The sequence below is a fragment of the Culex quinquefasciatus genome, chromosome 3 (assembly GCF_015732765.1).
Source record: "Culex quinquefasciatus strain JHB chromosome 3, VPISU_Cqui_1.0_pri_paternal, whole genome shotgun sequence".
Taxonomy (NCBI): Eukaryota; Metazoa; Arthropoda; class Insecta; order Diptera; family Culicidae; genus Culex; species Culex quinquefasciatus.
In genome coordinates this window covers 154,059,418-154,076,084 of record NC_051863.1, presented here as the reverse complement: position 1 = coordinate 154,076,084, position 16,667 = coordinate 154,059,418, and the positions used below count along the sequence as shown (strand labels likewise).

Genomic DNA, 16,667 nt, shown 5'->3' with positions numbered 1-16,667 from the left:
TCGTCCCACTTTTTGGGCTAACAGGATGTATGGAGTTCCAACCATGTGCCCTGGTTATTACATATTCTGAAAGTACTCCTCCACCAAAAACGAGCAAAAGTTTTTTCAGTAAAGCCTGTTTAATAATGATTTTAAGTAAAACAGCATAAACATAATCTCTGGCATCAGCAGTGTCTGTTTATATAGCCAAGTTAACCTGTCTGATAAAAGACTACATGAACCTCGTGACGAAAAAAAGCATCATGAAAAAGACGCCATGTACATTTGCCGACGAAAAACGAATCATAACAAAACTTCCTTCCACTTGCAAAAATAAGAAAAACGAATCAAAACAAAGCTCCCCCTCCAATGACAGCAGGATGCTTATAAGGACGTTTGTGATTCCAAAAGAAGTTATGTTTGTTTTTCTTAAATATAATGACGGAAACTAGGACGGAAATAATGTTTTATTGAATATGGATGATCAAGTATCAATAAAAGCATCGTTTTTCATCGTTTGTTATCATTAGAACCAAGATTAGAAAATCTTCTTTAGCTTTTATATTAAAAAGGGAATTGAAAAATGATGCTCAACATTCAAATGCGTTTTTCTCAAAACGCACCGTTTGTACATGATGCTTTTTTAAATGTTGGCGTCGAACTGTCACTTTTTACACGGCGCTCACGCACACTATCAACACAATCGTTTGGTAGTGTGTGTGATCTCCGTGTAAAAGGGGTGTCAAACTAAAAAGTGACAAGCAGTTACATAGAGTTATCTACGTGCGCATGTATTGCGTGTACGTACACGAAAAAGATTGAGGTTAAATTTTGTACCCACCAGCAAAACAAATGGCGTGCTAGTGTGCGTGAGTTCGGGCTTAGATAACTCTATAACCAAACTCTTCGACTCTTCCTAAAGTTTTACGATTGCTGGAGGAGTCGAAAAAAAAACGAATCGCTTTGTGCTGTAAACAATAACCCAAAAATAATTATCTTGTGTTAGCGTGTTACCCTCGTATTCATTGTCGGTACAATTTGGTCCAACTTTCCAGCCCGTTCCTTCCAGCTATTTTTTGTTTTATTTTCCCACATCAAAAGTTTGACTCATCAAATCGTCGTCAGTTTGCGTGTTTCTTTCCAATCGTGCGTAAATTTGGCCACTTTTTGAAAGAATTTCCCCAAAAATCTGTTGCCTGGAGCAGCTGTGGAAAACCCTTTTTCTCGATTCCTTGAAAAGAGTCCGTCTGGCGGTGGATTAAGCTTATTTTCGAACAATCTAATTTGAGCAAGTACCGGATAACACCCCCGAGGGTCATTTCCAGTTGTCCAAAATGGCAAAATGGCGTTCCAACATCAGGCGGGCACGGCGATGGAATGTTTAAGCGTAAGTCATGGATTGACTTAGTCATGTGCGACCATAAGTCACTGGAAACAGTTTTGGTTGCAAACATGGATATTTTTACGCCTGAGAAATCAAGTTGGATGTTCATGAAGAGTATTTTCCTTAAGGCTGTTTGACGCATAATTGTCCCATGTATATAGAAAGCACGAAGTGACGTGGGACCATTTTTTTTCTAACTGCTACTAAGATCAGTTCATATGGTCATCATTCTCGTTATAAATATATGATTATATCCCCTTCCAGATTCCCATCACGTTGCACAAAGAAAAAGACGTCGACGAGGAGGGACGTGAAGTGTTGAAATGTGGCTTCAAAATAGGCGGTGGAATCGATCAGGATTTTAAGAAGAGTCCTCAGGGATATACCGACTATGTCAGTAGTTGATTCTAAAATCTCCCATCCCGCAACTAATCCCTTTCCATTTTTAGGGCATCTACGTGACGGAGGTGCACGAGGGCAGTCCGGCGGCCAAGTCCGGGCTACGAATGCACGACAAGATCCTCCAGTGCAACGGGTACGACTTTACGATGGTCACGCACAAAAAGGCCGTCAGCTACATTCGGAAAAATCCCGTCCTCAATCTGCTGGTCGCCCGGAAGGGCGTCACGTCGACTTAAATTCCAACCATCAACCATCACGGAAAAGAGAGAGAATTTGTTATCGCGTAGGTAATTTTAACATTACATTGAATTTTGTATTTTTTACACATTACACGCATACACACACACACATACACATGCGGCCGGAATGTTTTTCACCGCGCGTAAACGTTTTTATGTTAAGGTTAATTTTACACTCAAATATGATAATACGTGTATAAGCTTAGTGCTAAAGTAGGACGCAGGTACAAGATAGCATCAGTGATAGCGGGCAGTGCCGTTTCCATATACTCAATCACATACACACGAATGCTGCCAAATTCCATCCATCATTTTCGTACTTGTTTTATGAAAAAGAAAAAGAAAATCAAATTAACGAACCTTTACGTCTTAGCCACATTTATCTTGAATCTTTTTTGGAAGTAAATTTCGGTTGTTTAATTCTTATTAATCGACAACGTCCACATGTAGGACACCCAATTATTCCTCCACAAATACAGGTAGATCTTCGCATTAGATGAGCAACACTTGTTTATTAGTTTTACATTTATAGATTTATCGGAAATGAATGCATGCCAAAGTAACGTGCTGTCTTGTCAATATAGAAAAATACTGAGAAAGCCTATTCTTTTCACGATGACAAACAAAATAAATGATTTAAGCTTTTTCTACCATTTTCAGATACGACTTCGACTATGAATCGCGCAGACTACAAAAATTATGCGTTTCTTCCAAATTCCTGGTGCATGTGAGGCGTGAAGATTCAAGTTTTCCTAAACCCTCACTTTCGAAAATGCAACTTTCGAAAATGCAAACCAACCACTACAAAATACTTTAGCTTTCATTGGCTAAAATATTAAGGTAAGGCGTGTTTCCAGTGCTGCACGACACGTCGATGTTTGAAAAGGAAGTGAAATCGTTTCGTATCCTTGAAAGTCGTCAAAGTTAATGAGTGTATTACGTATCTACTGAACCGGTACCATATAGACATGGAGACATTAGAGGGTGCAATTTATGTGAAATGTGAAGTTTGAGAAAAAACTACTTAAAGATGTTCCCGGAAACTATTGGGCAAAAAAGAGTGCCGAAGTTTACAAAACAACATCGACCGAGTGCCTTTCCTGAAAAGTACCCGAAGTTCCAGATTCTGTTGAAGTGTAGATATTCTGAGGGGACTCGAGAAGTGCCTTTGGCCGCTCGTCCGCAATAATCACCAGATCGAGATCCCGAAATCGATACTCTGGACGCCACTCCACCCACGGCCACAAGCCTGCGATATCACAGTCGTTCCTCTAATACTTAATTGGTTGATTTTGCAACATCTTATCGTTTTTAAGTTAATGAACTCAACCTCAACTTTTTTGAAAACGTACATGATTCTGAAGTCCGCATTTGAGAAGCTGAATTTCAATCAGTTCAGACAAAGACGGGATTTTCTCAACTTGTGTAATTAAATAGTTCCTTCTTAATTTTTTGTTCATTTTTATTTTTAAAATAATGAGTAAATTTGAAATTTTCGGGCGTCTTTATTAGCTTTTCTTCGTGCAGCCCAAGCGCGCTCGCACGCGGTGGGCTTGCTGTTATAGCCTGAATCGTCCGGCGGTTGGAATTTTCACCGATCGACCCCGACGCGCACGATGCCGCTCGACTTTCGGAGGGGGTCAACAAAATGGCTCAATCCCTGCAGTCCCGCGGAAACCGCCAGGATCCGAAAACCACCTTTGCAACCCCCACACACACACATCGTTATCGCCACGTGACACGCTCGGGTCGAGTACGGCTAAGAGATCTCTCCGATGTTGGTTGGTTCAATAGGTTCTGACTACAAAAAATACTGTTGACACTCAACGTTTTCGGTCATGCTACAATTGTTGTTGTTGTGTGTGTGTTTTGTGTAATTTTCAATGCCAATATTATGCAGAATTCTTTGTCCTTTTTGCGGGGTTAGTGACTACTATTACCGAAATTAATGCACAGCTTACAACGTAACTCACAGCAGTTCAAAGAATAAATTACAAGATTCTTATGTTAGGAAACACGGGAGAATGCTAACACAGAGAGGACGACAAAATATAGAGACGAAAACGCAACTAGTTTCTTTATGTGTGGTTTTGTTTATGTATGTTAAATAATAATGCGCCGGCTTCAAAGTAAGAGTGTGCGGTCATCGATCAGTTTGTGAGGCAAACAGGTCGAGACCCACCCATGCGAATCGCTCTTCTCAGCTCGTTCTGGTGACTGGCTGGAGCAGCTCAGCTGCAAATCCAGATCGCAGATCAGCCAGATCGGATGGATGGGGGTAAAAGGTGTTGGAAAGTTTAGAAGAGGATCGCTCTCTGTACAACGTGTAAACGAGTGCCTAGTATTGTAGATGTATTTCAAAAATAATCATAATTTTAACTTTTTAGATTTTATTACTTTTTTTGTTTGGCTTTTATTTAACGGTTTTATCAATTGTTTTTTTTCTTGCTTGTGTGTGTTGTTAGTGAAAGATAAGAGTTAGGTTGGGTTGGGTTTAGTGGTTGTTTTTTTGATTTACAGCGACTTCTCAATCTTGATGAGTTCAGAAATGCCATCGTACATCTCCTTGACGGCCTCGTACTCAGTCAGGCCCATGCGACGCTTGTTGGAGATGTCGTAGATGCCACCCTCAGCCTCGGAGTGCTCACCGCGGGTACCACGGACCTGCAGGTTGTACTTTCCGGCGACCTTCTCGAGATTCGCGTAGTCCTTGGCCATCTTGGGGACCTTGATGTGGACCGAAGCACGGATGGTGGTTCCCAGGTTGGTCGGGCAGAAGGTCAGGAAGCCGAGACGGTCATTGTGGGAGAATGGCACGCGCTTCTCGATCTCGTTGACGGCGCTCGTCAGACGACGGTAGACCTGGCCAAGATCGCCACCCATCTGCATCGAGATGATGCGAAGGTGATCCTCTTCGTTGCACCAGACCAGGAAGGTCTTGTTGTCGTTGTGGTAGATACCACGTCCCGACGGCCAGTAACGGCAAGCGTTGGCGGCCTGCAGGAAACGATCGCCCTCCTTGAACAGGAAGTGGTCATCGATCAGCTGCTGCTGGACGGCCTTCTCCATGCCGGTCAGCGGGTAGAACTTGCCCTTCAGCTCACCCTCCAGGCCGGACAGGGTCGCGGAAACCTTGGCTTCCATCTCCTTGTACTGGGCCTCGGTCAGGCAGGGGTTGAAGGGGTATCCCTCCATCGAGCGACCGCAACGGACGCGGGTGGACACGACGAACTCACCGGTCGGGTCGACGTTGCCGAAGGTGGACACATCACCAAAGTCCGACGCTGGGTGCTTGTCGGTCTTCTTGAAGCCCATATGGTAGTCCTCAATGATCGGGTCGAACAAATCAGCAAACACGGTGTACGCCTCAGCGTCCGGAGCGTAGATGCCAACGCCGGAGTCTGGGTTCTCGAAACCTGTTGAGTTGAAAGAAATAATTTAGTGAATTAGTTTTTCTTATTAGGAAGTTTAAATTTAAAGCTAGGAGAATCTTTCCTTTATAATAATACGTTTTCAACTTTGTATTACATTAAATTGACACTTTTAAACACGTTTTAACACTGAGTATTACAACTGAAGCAAACGGGAGGATCTAAAAAGGAGAGAGTTGCTCTTTTGCTCTATGTGTTGCCCGAATTCTGATCATTGTTTAGGTAAAAAAAAGTACAATTTTGATGCAGGTTTTTGTTGTTGTCCAAGTTTAAACACATCAAAACATTTGCTTATTTTGACGAACTTGTGAATCGAACTCGCAAAAGCTTGTTGCAAAAAATACTCACCAGACTGGACGCAGTCCAGCAGGGTCGAGCCGAAGGAGGTCTTCTTGTTCTTCAGAGCGTCGAACACCTCCTTGGTCAGATACTTCTTCAGCAGGGACTTGGAGTCCGAAGCGGCCAGCTTGGCGAAGCCAGCTTCCATCTTCTCCAGAACGGCAGCGTCAACCATGGTGTCTGATTTGTTTCTGCAAGTAGAGAGGGGTTCGAAGGGTTTTGGTTTAAAATGGGGACCATTTTTTTTCTGAGGAGGAAATGTTTTCATTTGATACTGTTGAGTAGATTCTGTTGATTATTGATAATCGTGGAAGCATTTTTTTCGGATTCACGGCCAAAAGGTAACCACTGTGCGGCATAATCAAATCAAAGCAAGGACCTTGCTCTTGAACATTTTCGAGGTGAGAGAGAGAGAGAGCGAGGTGGGGGTTGTCTGGCCACACACTCACGCGGACCAAAAAAGGACATCCGCTCCAAAAGTCGCGTGTGCGCTCCTTCTCGCGATTGCGCGCGCTCTCTCTGTTTCTCCCTCTCTCAATTTTCGCTAATTAAATTCAGGAAGGCGTCTCCTTCTTTGTGTGTGCAAGGGTGTGTGTGTTTTTGAAATCAACACACAGGCAAAGAAAAGGACCTTCTCCTGCAATCGAACAATTTCGAATTTGGCTTTTCGCAATGAAAAAGTTTGCTGCACATTATGCCGCACTTACCTCGACAAAAATACCATCGAGTTTGATACACACCCTTCACCACCTCCGTTCGCGGTGTCCCCGCCATCGGCCCCGGCTTCGCCACTTCCGGCAGCTGTTTCGTTCTCTACCACTTTATCCTTCTTGTCCTTGGACGCACAACCACCCATTTTTGTTTGATTTGTTCTTTTCGCTGCCGCCGATGCTAGAGGGTTCTCTGCTATTACTCTGTTAGTTGGTATTTGTGCGTGTTGGTTTGGTTTGTTTGTGTTTGTGGCTGTGTCCCTACTGGGAATGCACACCCTTTTTTCCCGGCGGTTCCGTTTTTCGTTGGTTTTGGCCTTTTTTAAACTATCCCCTTAAATACCCTCTACAAATCTCGTTGGTACTAAACACTGTGCGCAAAATTCGTGTGTCAATCTTGCCTTCCCGGCCTTAAAACAATGCTTATCTTTTGTATAAAAAGTATACAACACTATATAGATTACGCCTAAATGTAGATATCGCACGGTTTGTTGGCAGCGAGTTACTTGTGCACCGAATTCCAAACTTGCTCAACTCTCCGACAGTGGCGCTGCAGTCGAGTTTCGTCCTCAACAGTTGGCAACTCCGGGATTCAATTCCTTCTGGATTTTCTTTTCTATGGGTGGTATCAACTATCACACTTCTGGCCACCCTCAATGTAGCAGGTTCCCGGACACGACTTCCAAATTATCACAAATCGCGCCCAAGTTCCCTCAAAAACTCGACCTCCTTCAACTCGGTTGCGGACTTTCAGGCGTATTGCTCGTACAATATCCAGATCCACACCCTTTTTCGCGGTTATTTGCGGGCCTTCTTTCCGCGGCTCAATAAAACGGAACACTCAACTACCGCCGGTTCGCCGGTTGTTCCGGGTTACCACTGCCGGACACCCCACACACACACACACTCGCTATTCTACGGACGCGCCCGCACCACACGCTCGGATTCGGCTTTTCTGTGTGCCCTCGAGGAGGTTCGCAACCGGTTTCCTGGAGTTTTGGTGCGTACGGAAAACCAGGGGGTTGAATTCGACCCTCTCCGTATTCTCGCGCTCTCAGGAATTTCTCGTTCTCTCGCTCTCCCTTTCCTCACATTTTTTTTTTGTTGTTTAAGGGTGCGTTTGAGGTTATAAATTGGCAACCCCTCCCGAAACAGGAGTTGATTTCAATGAAATACATATCCTTATAAAGAGAGGGAGCGCGAAGGGTGCCGCCGCCGAGTTGGGGTTGTTGCGCCTGCTAAAGTTGTGAGTGTATTTATGGTTGGTGAGGCGCACCCTAAAGTTTAGGGACCGAACGGGCGTGCGTTGCCAACTGTGACGAGTTAGTCGGAATAGAACCGGTGTGCAAGGGTGGTTCTCGTGGTGCTGACAGATTCAAAAGACATGACTAGTGAAATGGTCTTGCGTAGAACCATATACTTATATGCAAAAATATGGACCACATAAGCAAAAACTTCCATCAAATCTACTTTAGAGACCCAAAATAGGGAGACTGGCCAGACTTTGCTAAATCTGTTTGGCAACGTCTAACCTACTTGAGTCTCGATATCTCATGACAGGGTTGCCAAAATTTAAGACATTCTAAATCTCATCGGAAATGTTCATCGAAAGTTGCATTTGTCTTAACCTTCAATATCTTTTGGCAGAGTTGCCAAGTCTTCGATATATTTGATTCAATTGGAAAACAAAATTTTAAAATTTTAAAAGGGCCAAACACGCCCATTCAGAATGCTAGTCCTGATCCAAAAAAAAATCGAAAAGATCGGAAAAATTATGTTTCATGTTTTAACAATGAAAATCGGACCATTAGTTGCTGAGATATCGACATTAGAAAATGGTGGGCTGACTTCGAAAACTTCAAATTTCCTTAGAGCAACACATGTCTCATGGTGAGAAACATTGGAAAGTGATAAATATTGAATACCGTGAGAACGCATCACCGATCTGCCAACGCTGCCAAATTTCCTGTTTCTATTTCTTTAAGCCGCTGTATCTCAGCAACCAGAGGTACAATCTTCAATGACTCTTAGACAATTGGGTCCTAAAATGAAGCTTAGATTGCTGATATTATTGTTTACACCGATAAAGCTTATTTTTCTTAGTACAATGACCCTTTGTACGACCACAAAGAGTTTAAAATGGATTTTTAAATTAATATAGAAAAATTAACCTCGCGGTCCTTCTTGACAGAAAAGCTCCTACTTGACAGCTCGTTCCAAGGGGACCATAGTTGATCCATCGAAAAAATGATGTCTTATCATTTTGTTTTTGCATTAAAATGAAAAAACTGATTATAAATGGTTTTTAATCATGTTTTTTACCGCTGTACATAAAAATTGAACTAGGGCTTTAGTACCCAATTTTATAGCAAATTTTCAGAAATTTAAAAAAAAAACTGCAAGTATTTCGCTAAAACCAAACTTTCGGTGGCTATATCATGAAAACGGAGCCCTTTATCAAAAAATCTGTAAAGTACTTTTCGATTGGAAATTCAATTTTACATTAAAAAATTTCGTCAATTTTTTTGCATGAAATTTCGATTTTTTCCAAAAATTACTATTTTTTTCAAAAATTCATAAATCGGCGGCAGATTGTTTGACCATGTTTCTCTATGGCTCAAAAGTTGCGGATTTTTGTCTCCTAAAACATATCAAAAAATCTCGAAAATAAAAAAAATACGTATTTTGGGAAATTGAGTTTTTGTGAAAAAAAAGTTGATTAAAAAATCTGCAAATTTGTTTTCCGTGTACCTATTTTTTCTCAATAGTCCTCAACAATACCTACAACTTTGCCGAAGAAATCAAATTGACCCGAAAATTCACTCAAAGGTTACAGCTGTTTGAATATTTACATACCATTTTTGTATGGACAGCAGCCAAAATTGTATGGAGACTTGTATGGGTGAATCAATGACACAAAATAGCTTCTTTGGTCATAGGTAAGGCTATCAACTATTGCTGAGCAAAAACCCGTATACTTTACCGAGATGACACCATGGTATAACAAAAATGTCAAGAAATTATTTAGATAAATTTGGAATTTTAGAAATAGAAATATTTTTGCTAAACGTTTAAAAGTTTACGAAATATCAAGTTTGCTTTTAAGAATAATATCGTTGTCAGTGTTTTCACGAAAACATTTCTAGAGCTTTTATTGGAAAGGTCCTTTAAATACAAGTACAACACAAGGTTTCACAAGCTTTAGAAAGCCTTTTGATCTTTTATTTGATAAATATGTTTTGTAAGGAATTTGAAAAGAACAATTATTGACAATCAAGTTTGAACTGAGGAAAATCCGGAAAATTCTCTTTAAAATCAAACTGACAGTTAAATAAAAATGTCTAATTAGCAAAAGCTTTGATCCAATCAAAAAAGGAATGATTTTTTTTTTAAGTTGCTAAAATTCCGTACAAATCCGTATTATGCGAAAAATTCCGTACAAAAAATCCGGCCTGTTTAAAATCCGCGGAGAGGGTCGAAAATCCGTACGGTAAGGAAAAAATCCGTACAGTTGGTAGAGGGAAGGTCCCCACAAAGTTTGAGCCAAATCCAAAAATACAAAAAAATAAAAATGGCCGTAATCGGCCGATTTCGAAGAGAGTTGCTCCTATGTTTTCAGCGTATTTTTTTTAGCAGAAATTTTACTGTTCACTGATTTCTCAGCAATGTTTTGTTTCATTACCGAGTTTCAGCGAAAGTGATGATCCAAAATTTGCTGTGTAAAGTGTCATATCAACTAATTCAAACAATCAAATCTTTAATTTTCTAAAAGTATAGAAGTTTTTTTTCAGAGCTTTTTGAAGGTCCAAGTTGGTTGGAAAAGATTCATTTAAGAATATATCTGGAGTTTTTTTTAAAGGTTCAATAAACCAAATTTCCAGTTTTTGCTTTTTGAGTGTTTTTGAGACCGCCTTTTAAAAACACCCAAAAGTAAAAACTGAAAATTTGGTTTATTGGACCTTTTTTTAAAAAAAAAACTGCAGATATTATATCGTTGACCACTTATTATTGAGCCATTGGCGATTCCTCTTACGTCATCGCAAGAACCGGCACAAATTGACGTCAATTTGCAATACGATACACAATGATGGATGTTGATTCAGTGGGCCAAACTTGTGAGAACTTGCTTAATTGATTCGCATCCCTCCTTCAACCGTACCAACATCACAGTAAAATAGACATTCAAAAGTTGCATCTTCAAATAAATTATTTAATAAATAATTTTATTGAGTGCTGCTAAATTGAATCTTTTAACATAAAATTTTGTGATTTGTAAATTACCTACATTTTTTCTGTGCTCAAAAATCAAACAAAATCAGAGAACATAAAAAGACCACGCGCTCCCAGCCAACTGTGACCCTTCTAGTAAAAAAAAAGTCCTTGCAACGCGTTGCACATGCGCTGTTGCACTTCCCGCGCGATAACAGCGTGACACCTAGCGGTGGATAGTGAAAGCTTGCACTATTCACCACAACGTGACGCTGCTGCAGCTGCACCCAATCAAAAGGTGCACCCTCATAAATCAAGATGCAAGATAGACGATATCTTATCCTTGCGCCACGATAATTGAATTTGCTGACGGCTTTCTGCACTGTGTACTTTCGCAAAACTTTGATAAGTGATATCAGTTTTATACTTATGTGCACTTGGCAGGGTCAATTGCGGGTGCAAACTCTTGAAGGTAGAGGATCTTCTGCGTATGCGTTCCAACTGGATCACACGCACACCACCTCCGCAACACCTGTGGAGGCGCGCGCGCACGATCTTCGCTTGCGTACCGCCACACTCACAACCGACACGTCCGATCTTTACCCGACTTCCTCGACGGCAAAGTACCCGTTCAGGTAGAGCACCACCAGCAGCACAAAGTACGCCCCGAACGAGCAGTAGAACGTCACCAGGAACTTCCGGTACGGTGTCATGGTTGCGATCACCGGCACGCAAAGTTCCAAACTGTTCGCAGCGCAGCTTGATCACTTTCTACACCTGAGTTTGGGTTGGTATTGGTGGTGGTGGTTCACCGTCATGGTCTGCGTGCGTGGAGGTTCCGCTGGAATATCGCTGCGCGATGTTGCTGTGTTTATAAATACACAATTATTGGCCGTATGTTGTGCACACGCATTTAATTCACTTTCTCCGGTAGATAGCTCGAGAGCAGCGCGTTGACGTTGGAGTTACGACACAGCTGGAGTGCTTTGGATTCGCGCAAATCCCGTAATCTGGGATAAGCTTCACTTGAAGCGGGGTAAGCTCGAGTACTTTATGGATCCCTACGGGTTGCTTCTACCCAAAGGACGAGGTCGGTCCAGAACCAACACAACCCCACAAACCAAACCAACACGGAAACTCTGGAGCTGCTGCTGGACACCGCGCGCACTTCTGCTTCGCTGGTTGCGGAACGTGGACTGATATTGACCAGCACCAACGGTCGTGAATCAGTACTGTCGGTGCCTCCTCTCCGCGCGCGCTTAATGAGAGTGCGTCCGTTGATGTGGCCCGAGGAGGTACTTCACCTTACACTTTCTTCGACTTCGGGCTCGAGAGCTTATCTCCGTGGGGCAAGTCAAGTGTGTCCCGACGAAACCGACGATTGTCACGACCCGAGCAGGCCAAAAACGAAATGGAGCCATTCGTCATTATCAGCTCAGGCTGATATTTTTCGACGTTCGGGCCAAGCTATCAAAAGCCTCCCGAGTCTATAAGCTCTAATGTAAAGCCCATGTCGGACGATTCAGATCACTTCATTTTAACGCGTCAAGACAACATCGATGGATTAACTATGGTCCCTTGAGCTGTCAAGTAGGAGCTGTCAAGAAGGACCGCCTGATTCAAAATTAACTCTTTGTGGTCGTGCAATGGGTCATTGTACTCAGAAAAATAAGCTTTATTGCTGTAAACAATAATATCAGCAATCTAAGCTTCATTTTAGGACCCAATTTAGGGCCTTGAATTGGGTAGATCCCATCGCGTGTCACGCGCGGAGACAGTTATTGATTGCTCCTTCCCGCGTAATGGCGCAAAGCGAGGGATGTGAGCAGATCATCGTGAAACGACCCTCAAGACCAAAGATAAGATTACGACGACAGCTTCGGATGGCAACCGACCGAATTGGGCTCGAGTGCATTCTGATGTCAAACGGTTTTTTTTTCTGCGCCTGATTTGTTATCTTTTGGCGGCGAAAATAGCAAATTATACAATTGTCACGGCGCACTTATCAAGATGGGACGCAAGTGCGCGCACACAAACTTTTAAACCGTTGCGTGTCTTATCAGTGCAATTGTGTGTTGCGGCTAGTCGCCGCTAGGCGCGCAAGCGTGCTTTGGTTGGGGAGCTTTCGGAAGCTTTTCGGTCGTGGTGGTTAGCACCGGTTCTTTCAAGGCCAATGTCGAGGGCGGAGAGGAGCACGAAAAAAATGTTTTTTTTTAAGTTTGCGTGTTTGGAGAACGTTATTCAATTGATGAAATTAGTTTTGCCGGTTTAATAGTCTTACAAAACATTTATCATGACAAAGGAGTATAAATAAGTTTTGTTGTTTGCATTGCTTTACTGTCTTGGCAGTTTAAAATCAAACTTTAGAGCTTGCTTTTGGTTTGAGATCAGCAAACGAAAGCAATTCTCATAAGACAAACTTGAATAAATATGTCGATTTTATCATCAAATTAACTCAAATTGTGTTTTGTAAAGTTTGACCGTGTAACAACAACCCAAAAGAGAGTGTTCTTCCATTAGTGTGTATAGCGAGTGACAGCTAGTGAAGGAGATGGGTGTTTATGTTTACGTTGTAGATTTTGGTTTGATAGAACCTCAATTTACAGCATAGCTGTCACTGGTTGAAGCTGTTTCTGCGCATAGATGTGGTCTGTCATTTTAAAGTGTTGTTATGTTTTGTTGAAAGATTGTTTGTTCGTCAATAAATGTGATCGTTTGTTTCAGTTCGAGTAAGAACTGAGTTTTAATTTTTTCCTGTCCGTGAACGTCGGGTCGGGTTCGGGTAAATCGGGATCGGCTTCAAGAGCTTCCAACATGGCGACAGCTTTAATGCTAAGATCAAATCTTTCCAGTTTGAAGATTCCATAATGCAAAACGCTCTAATGAGCGCATAAATAACCGCTAAGATTTATATCCCCAATCCAACAATTGTGAGGGGAGCCCCCATTTATCCTCATCAGATATTAGCATTTTCAATTGAACAATTGCCCGGTGCAGTACAATCCCACACGATGAGAATTGAGGCAAAATACGACATCCTCCCCGGCGTGCGGCCAATTTTAAGACAAAAAAAAACCCTAGCTCCGATTTCCAAGATTTTTTTTCATTCGCGTAATTTAGCCGTGTTTTTGGCAGTGTTGCCAGCGGGTTTTGTGTTATTACGGTGTCACTCAAGCAGGCAGTCAATCTCGCACATGAAGGAATTCTAGCGCGCGGTTAGACGTGTTAATTAGTGGGGTGGAACCTGTAGACTAGAGGGGCGGGGTCTCATGCAACGTGTCGCGTTGTGCCGCGGGGTTTATAACTGGTGCCGCGCCACGTAGCGGCGATCGCGCACCAGAGATCGATCCCCGGGCCCCTCGGTTTTCTCTGGGAGTTGTGCGATTCTTCGAAGCCAGAGTTTTGCGGGTTGAAGATCTTGTTTGAACTCCCCAGTTAGGTTGATCACGCACACACTCGGGGTTAGCACACACTTGGGAAGTGGGGGAGGAACTGTCACCGCGGACAAGGTGCACAACCTGGGTGATCTTGGTTGTCCACCCCGGCAATCCTTCCGGTGCTGGTTTGCTTTTGGAGATTTCAGTACTGAGGCTTCGATTGAGTTCGGAGCGCCAGACGCTTTGATCTCCGGTTGAGGTTAGGTTAGGTTATTAAATGGCAATCTTGCATGCAAGCTGAGCACTTGGGCATCTTCTAGAAACGCCCACTATCCCGGTTTGGTCGTTGACGTGGCCAATAAAGTTTAATTGAGCGCTCAATTAACTGAACTGTTGGTTGGCGGCGGGACCGGGACCAGCGTTTAAAAATAAAACTTCTATATGAAAAAATGAGCTGCTCAAGTCGAGTCGGAGACGTAGTCGTCATAAATTAAATGTGCATCGTCCTCTAGAGCAGAATTTTTGCTCGGTCTGCTGATTGATCTGGTCTGAGGCCACTTGAATGGGACTTGGGCTCCGTCCAAGCTGCACTCTCTGATTTAAACAGACGTGTATTCGCCGCCGGAATGCATTTCGCCGAAGGTCTGGAAGATTCGCGCATTCAAGGGCAAACCTCGCAGCTATCGCTGCCACTTTGTCCAAAGTCAATTACTGTCCGCGCTGTGTTCAAATGCTAATCCCAGGCCGGGTATTGACGTTGGCATTTACTGGTTTTGTCTTTTCTAGTGAGGAAAAGTGATGTAGTTGAACTCCACACCTATTTATTGAAATGATTGAAACTTTTAGACAGTTGTTTACCTTCAAAATTGTTTGCATTGAATTTCTAAAGGTAACTCAATAACAATGTCTAATTTTGACAGCTTCAAGTGTTGCCAGCCTTGCGGCAGACTTACATCGCAGAAAGTCTTCCAAGTATCGTTAGGTGAATTCAATCGCGCCTTTCAGCGAATATTGGAAAAAAGAATGAAGAAGAATCAACGGAAAAGGGCGTGGGAGGCGGCGAAGTTGGCCGGTCGACGCGGCCAGCGAGCGCTGTCCGTTAGTCAGGTCAGCACCGGAAATATTCATTACTGGGTAGCTTAGCCGGCGATCATCGCTGCTGCCGGGATGGGATTTTGATTGCATTCATGCCAGACTGCCTCGCAAATGGAACTTTATGATGATGGCAATAACAAAACTGGAATGAAGAATTGCGTCGGCTTCTGGAATCTGCGTCGTTATGTAATCCAGCTTCGCTGGAAAAATATTCGCGCTAAAATGATCTTCAGAAGCCGAACCCCATGTTCTGCTCGATGTTCGTGAGAACCGGTCCGCACCACATGTGCCAGCCCTCAGCGCAGTTCGATGACCTGGCGCGCCAAAATGCATTGCCCGGGGCCACGCCCACTTTTGGTGATCGTGCCACTTCCAGAAGCTCGAGTTGCGCGAATGATGGCACTTTTTTCCGCTGACGATGGTATCTCATTTCCCCTGGGGTGGTGTACAGTCGCGCGAAACAAACAGATACCGCAAGCGGATTGTGTTGTTTTGGTGCAGTGAGTCACACTGACATTGCGACTTTAAGGGGAAGTTGACAGTTGCTGACCGTGTCAGGTTGTAGACGTTTGATCGTAGAACTTGGTTTGATGAGGTATCAAACCTAGAGCTGGCAACTCTGTCGTCAAGGATAAACGTCAAATAAGCATTTGTTCGTCCATGTGTCAGAATGTGTCCAACGACGTCGTTCAAAAACTGGCCACATGCCCTACACGTCTCGTCCCCACAGTATCATCAGTCAACCCGGCTCAGCTCGGCACGCAAATTCCATTTCACGGACGGGTTAGTCTCACACGCAGCGCAGCAAATCATGCTAATTCTGCGTGACACATGCAGCGCAAGGGGACCAACATAACCTAACTCTTTTTGTTAGCACACATGGTGGTACTTGGTCTGTACTTTGCGCAAGCAATTAGCGCAGCTTTTCTCGTTGGAGCACTGCGCTAATGTGTGATTCGGCAAAGTGCAGGTTTTGCTTACTCTCGGAGCAAATTTATAAAGAAATTCAGCATTATTTCTGAACGTCCCCTATCCGACTGCTCCGGTACACGGATAAGCGTTAGCACTTACGACGTTAGTAATCATTCCTCGCGAGGCAATTAGTATTTGCAAAGGTGTTATCTATTCGCAAGTGTTGGTGGGTTGCACAATTTTTTAGGTTCTCGTTATCTGTACATGAGGGGGGGTTGGCATGTACATCATTTTTGTACTTTATTTTAGTATATTAGCGACATACTGATTAGGCGTTCGCTAACGCTAAGCGTAACAAAGCTGAACGCTTTGGTTTGTTATTGGAGAGATTTTAAAGAACCGTCGGTTGCGTTTCCGAAAGTCGGCTCTCTATCTGTTTCTCCGCATTGACTTGTGTGGTGCAGGGAGGTGGGGCACAAGCGAAGTTAGTCCACTCATCAATGCGAATAACAGAAGCTTAGGTTAGTCAAAACACGCGTAAAATATTTGCTTACTCAAAAAAAAAAAAAAACTCCCTGGTTAACATTAAG

General features: G+C 43.1%; 2 protein-coding genes across 5 annotated transcripts in view; one reads left to right on the top strand and one right to left on the bottom strand.

Moving 5' to 3' along the window:
• Positions 1–1,062: 1,062 nt before the first annotated feature.
• Positions 1,063–2,567, top strand: LOC6040210 (tax1-binding protein 3 homolog). Its single transcript, XM_001849604.2, has 3 exons — positions 1,063–1,366; positions 1,628–1,756; positions 1,813–2,567. Exons 1-3 carry the CDS (start codon positions 1,322–1,324, stop codon positions 1,999–2,001), a joined length of 363 nt encoding a protein of 120 aa, XP_001849656.2. The 5' UTR covers positions 1,063–1,321; the 3' UTR covers positions 2,002–2,567.
• An 881-nt stretch (positions 2,568–3,448) lies between these two features.
• LOC6054107 (arginine kinase) overlaps positions 3,449–16,667 on the bottom strand; it is a 74,494-nt gene continuing 61,275 nt past the window's right edge. For 3 of the 4 annotated variants that reach the window (XM_038262677.1, XM_038262679.1, XM_038262680.1), the window contains 2 exons: positions 5,784–5,965; positions 3,449–5,420 (listed from right to left, as the gene is read on the bottom strand). In XM_038262677.1, coding sequence (XP_038118605.1) covers positions 4,519–5,420; positions 5,784–5,965 — 1,084 coding nt within the window. In that variant the 3' untranslated portion in view covers positions 3,449–4,518. Of the gene's footprint in view, positions 5,421–5,783; positions 5,966–6,514; positions 6,664–16,667 lie in introns of those variants that run through there. The other variant, XM_038262678.1, reaches the window with a different exon arrangement.

Coding starts and splice junctions, on each gene's coding strand:
- LOC6040210 (XM_001849604.2), top strand. CDS start 1,322: ATGGCGTTCCAACATCAGGCGGGCACGGCGATGGAATGTTTAAGC. Junction 1,367..1,627: donor CGGCGATGGAATGTTTAAGC/GTAAGTCATGGA, acceptor ATCCCCTTCCAG/ATTCCCATCACGTTGCACAA. Junction 1,757..1,812: donor CTCAGGGATATACCGACTAT/GTCAGTAGTTGA, acceptor TTCCATTTTTAG/GGCATCTACGTGACGGAGGT.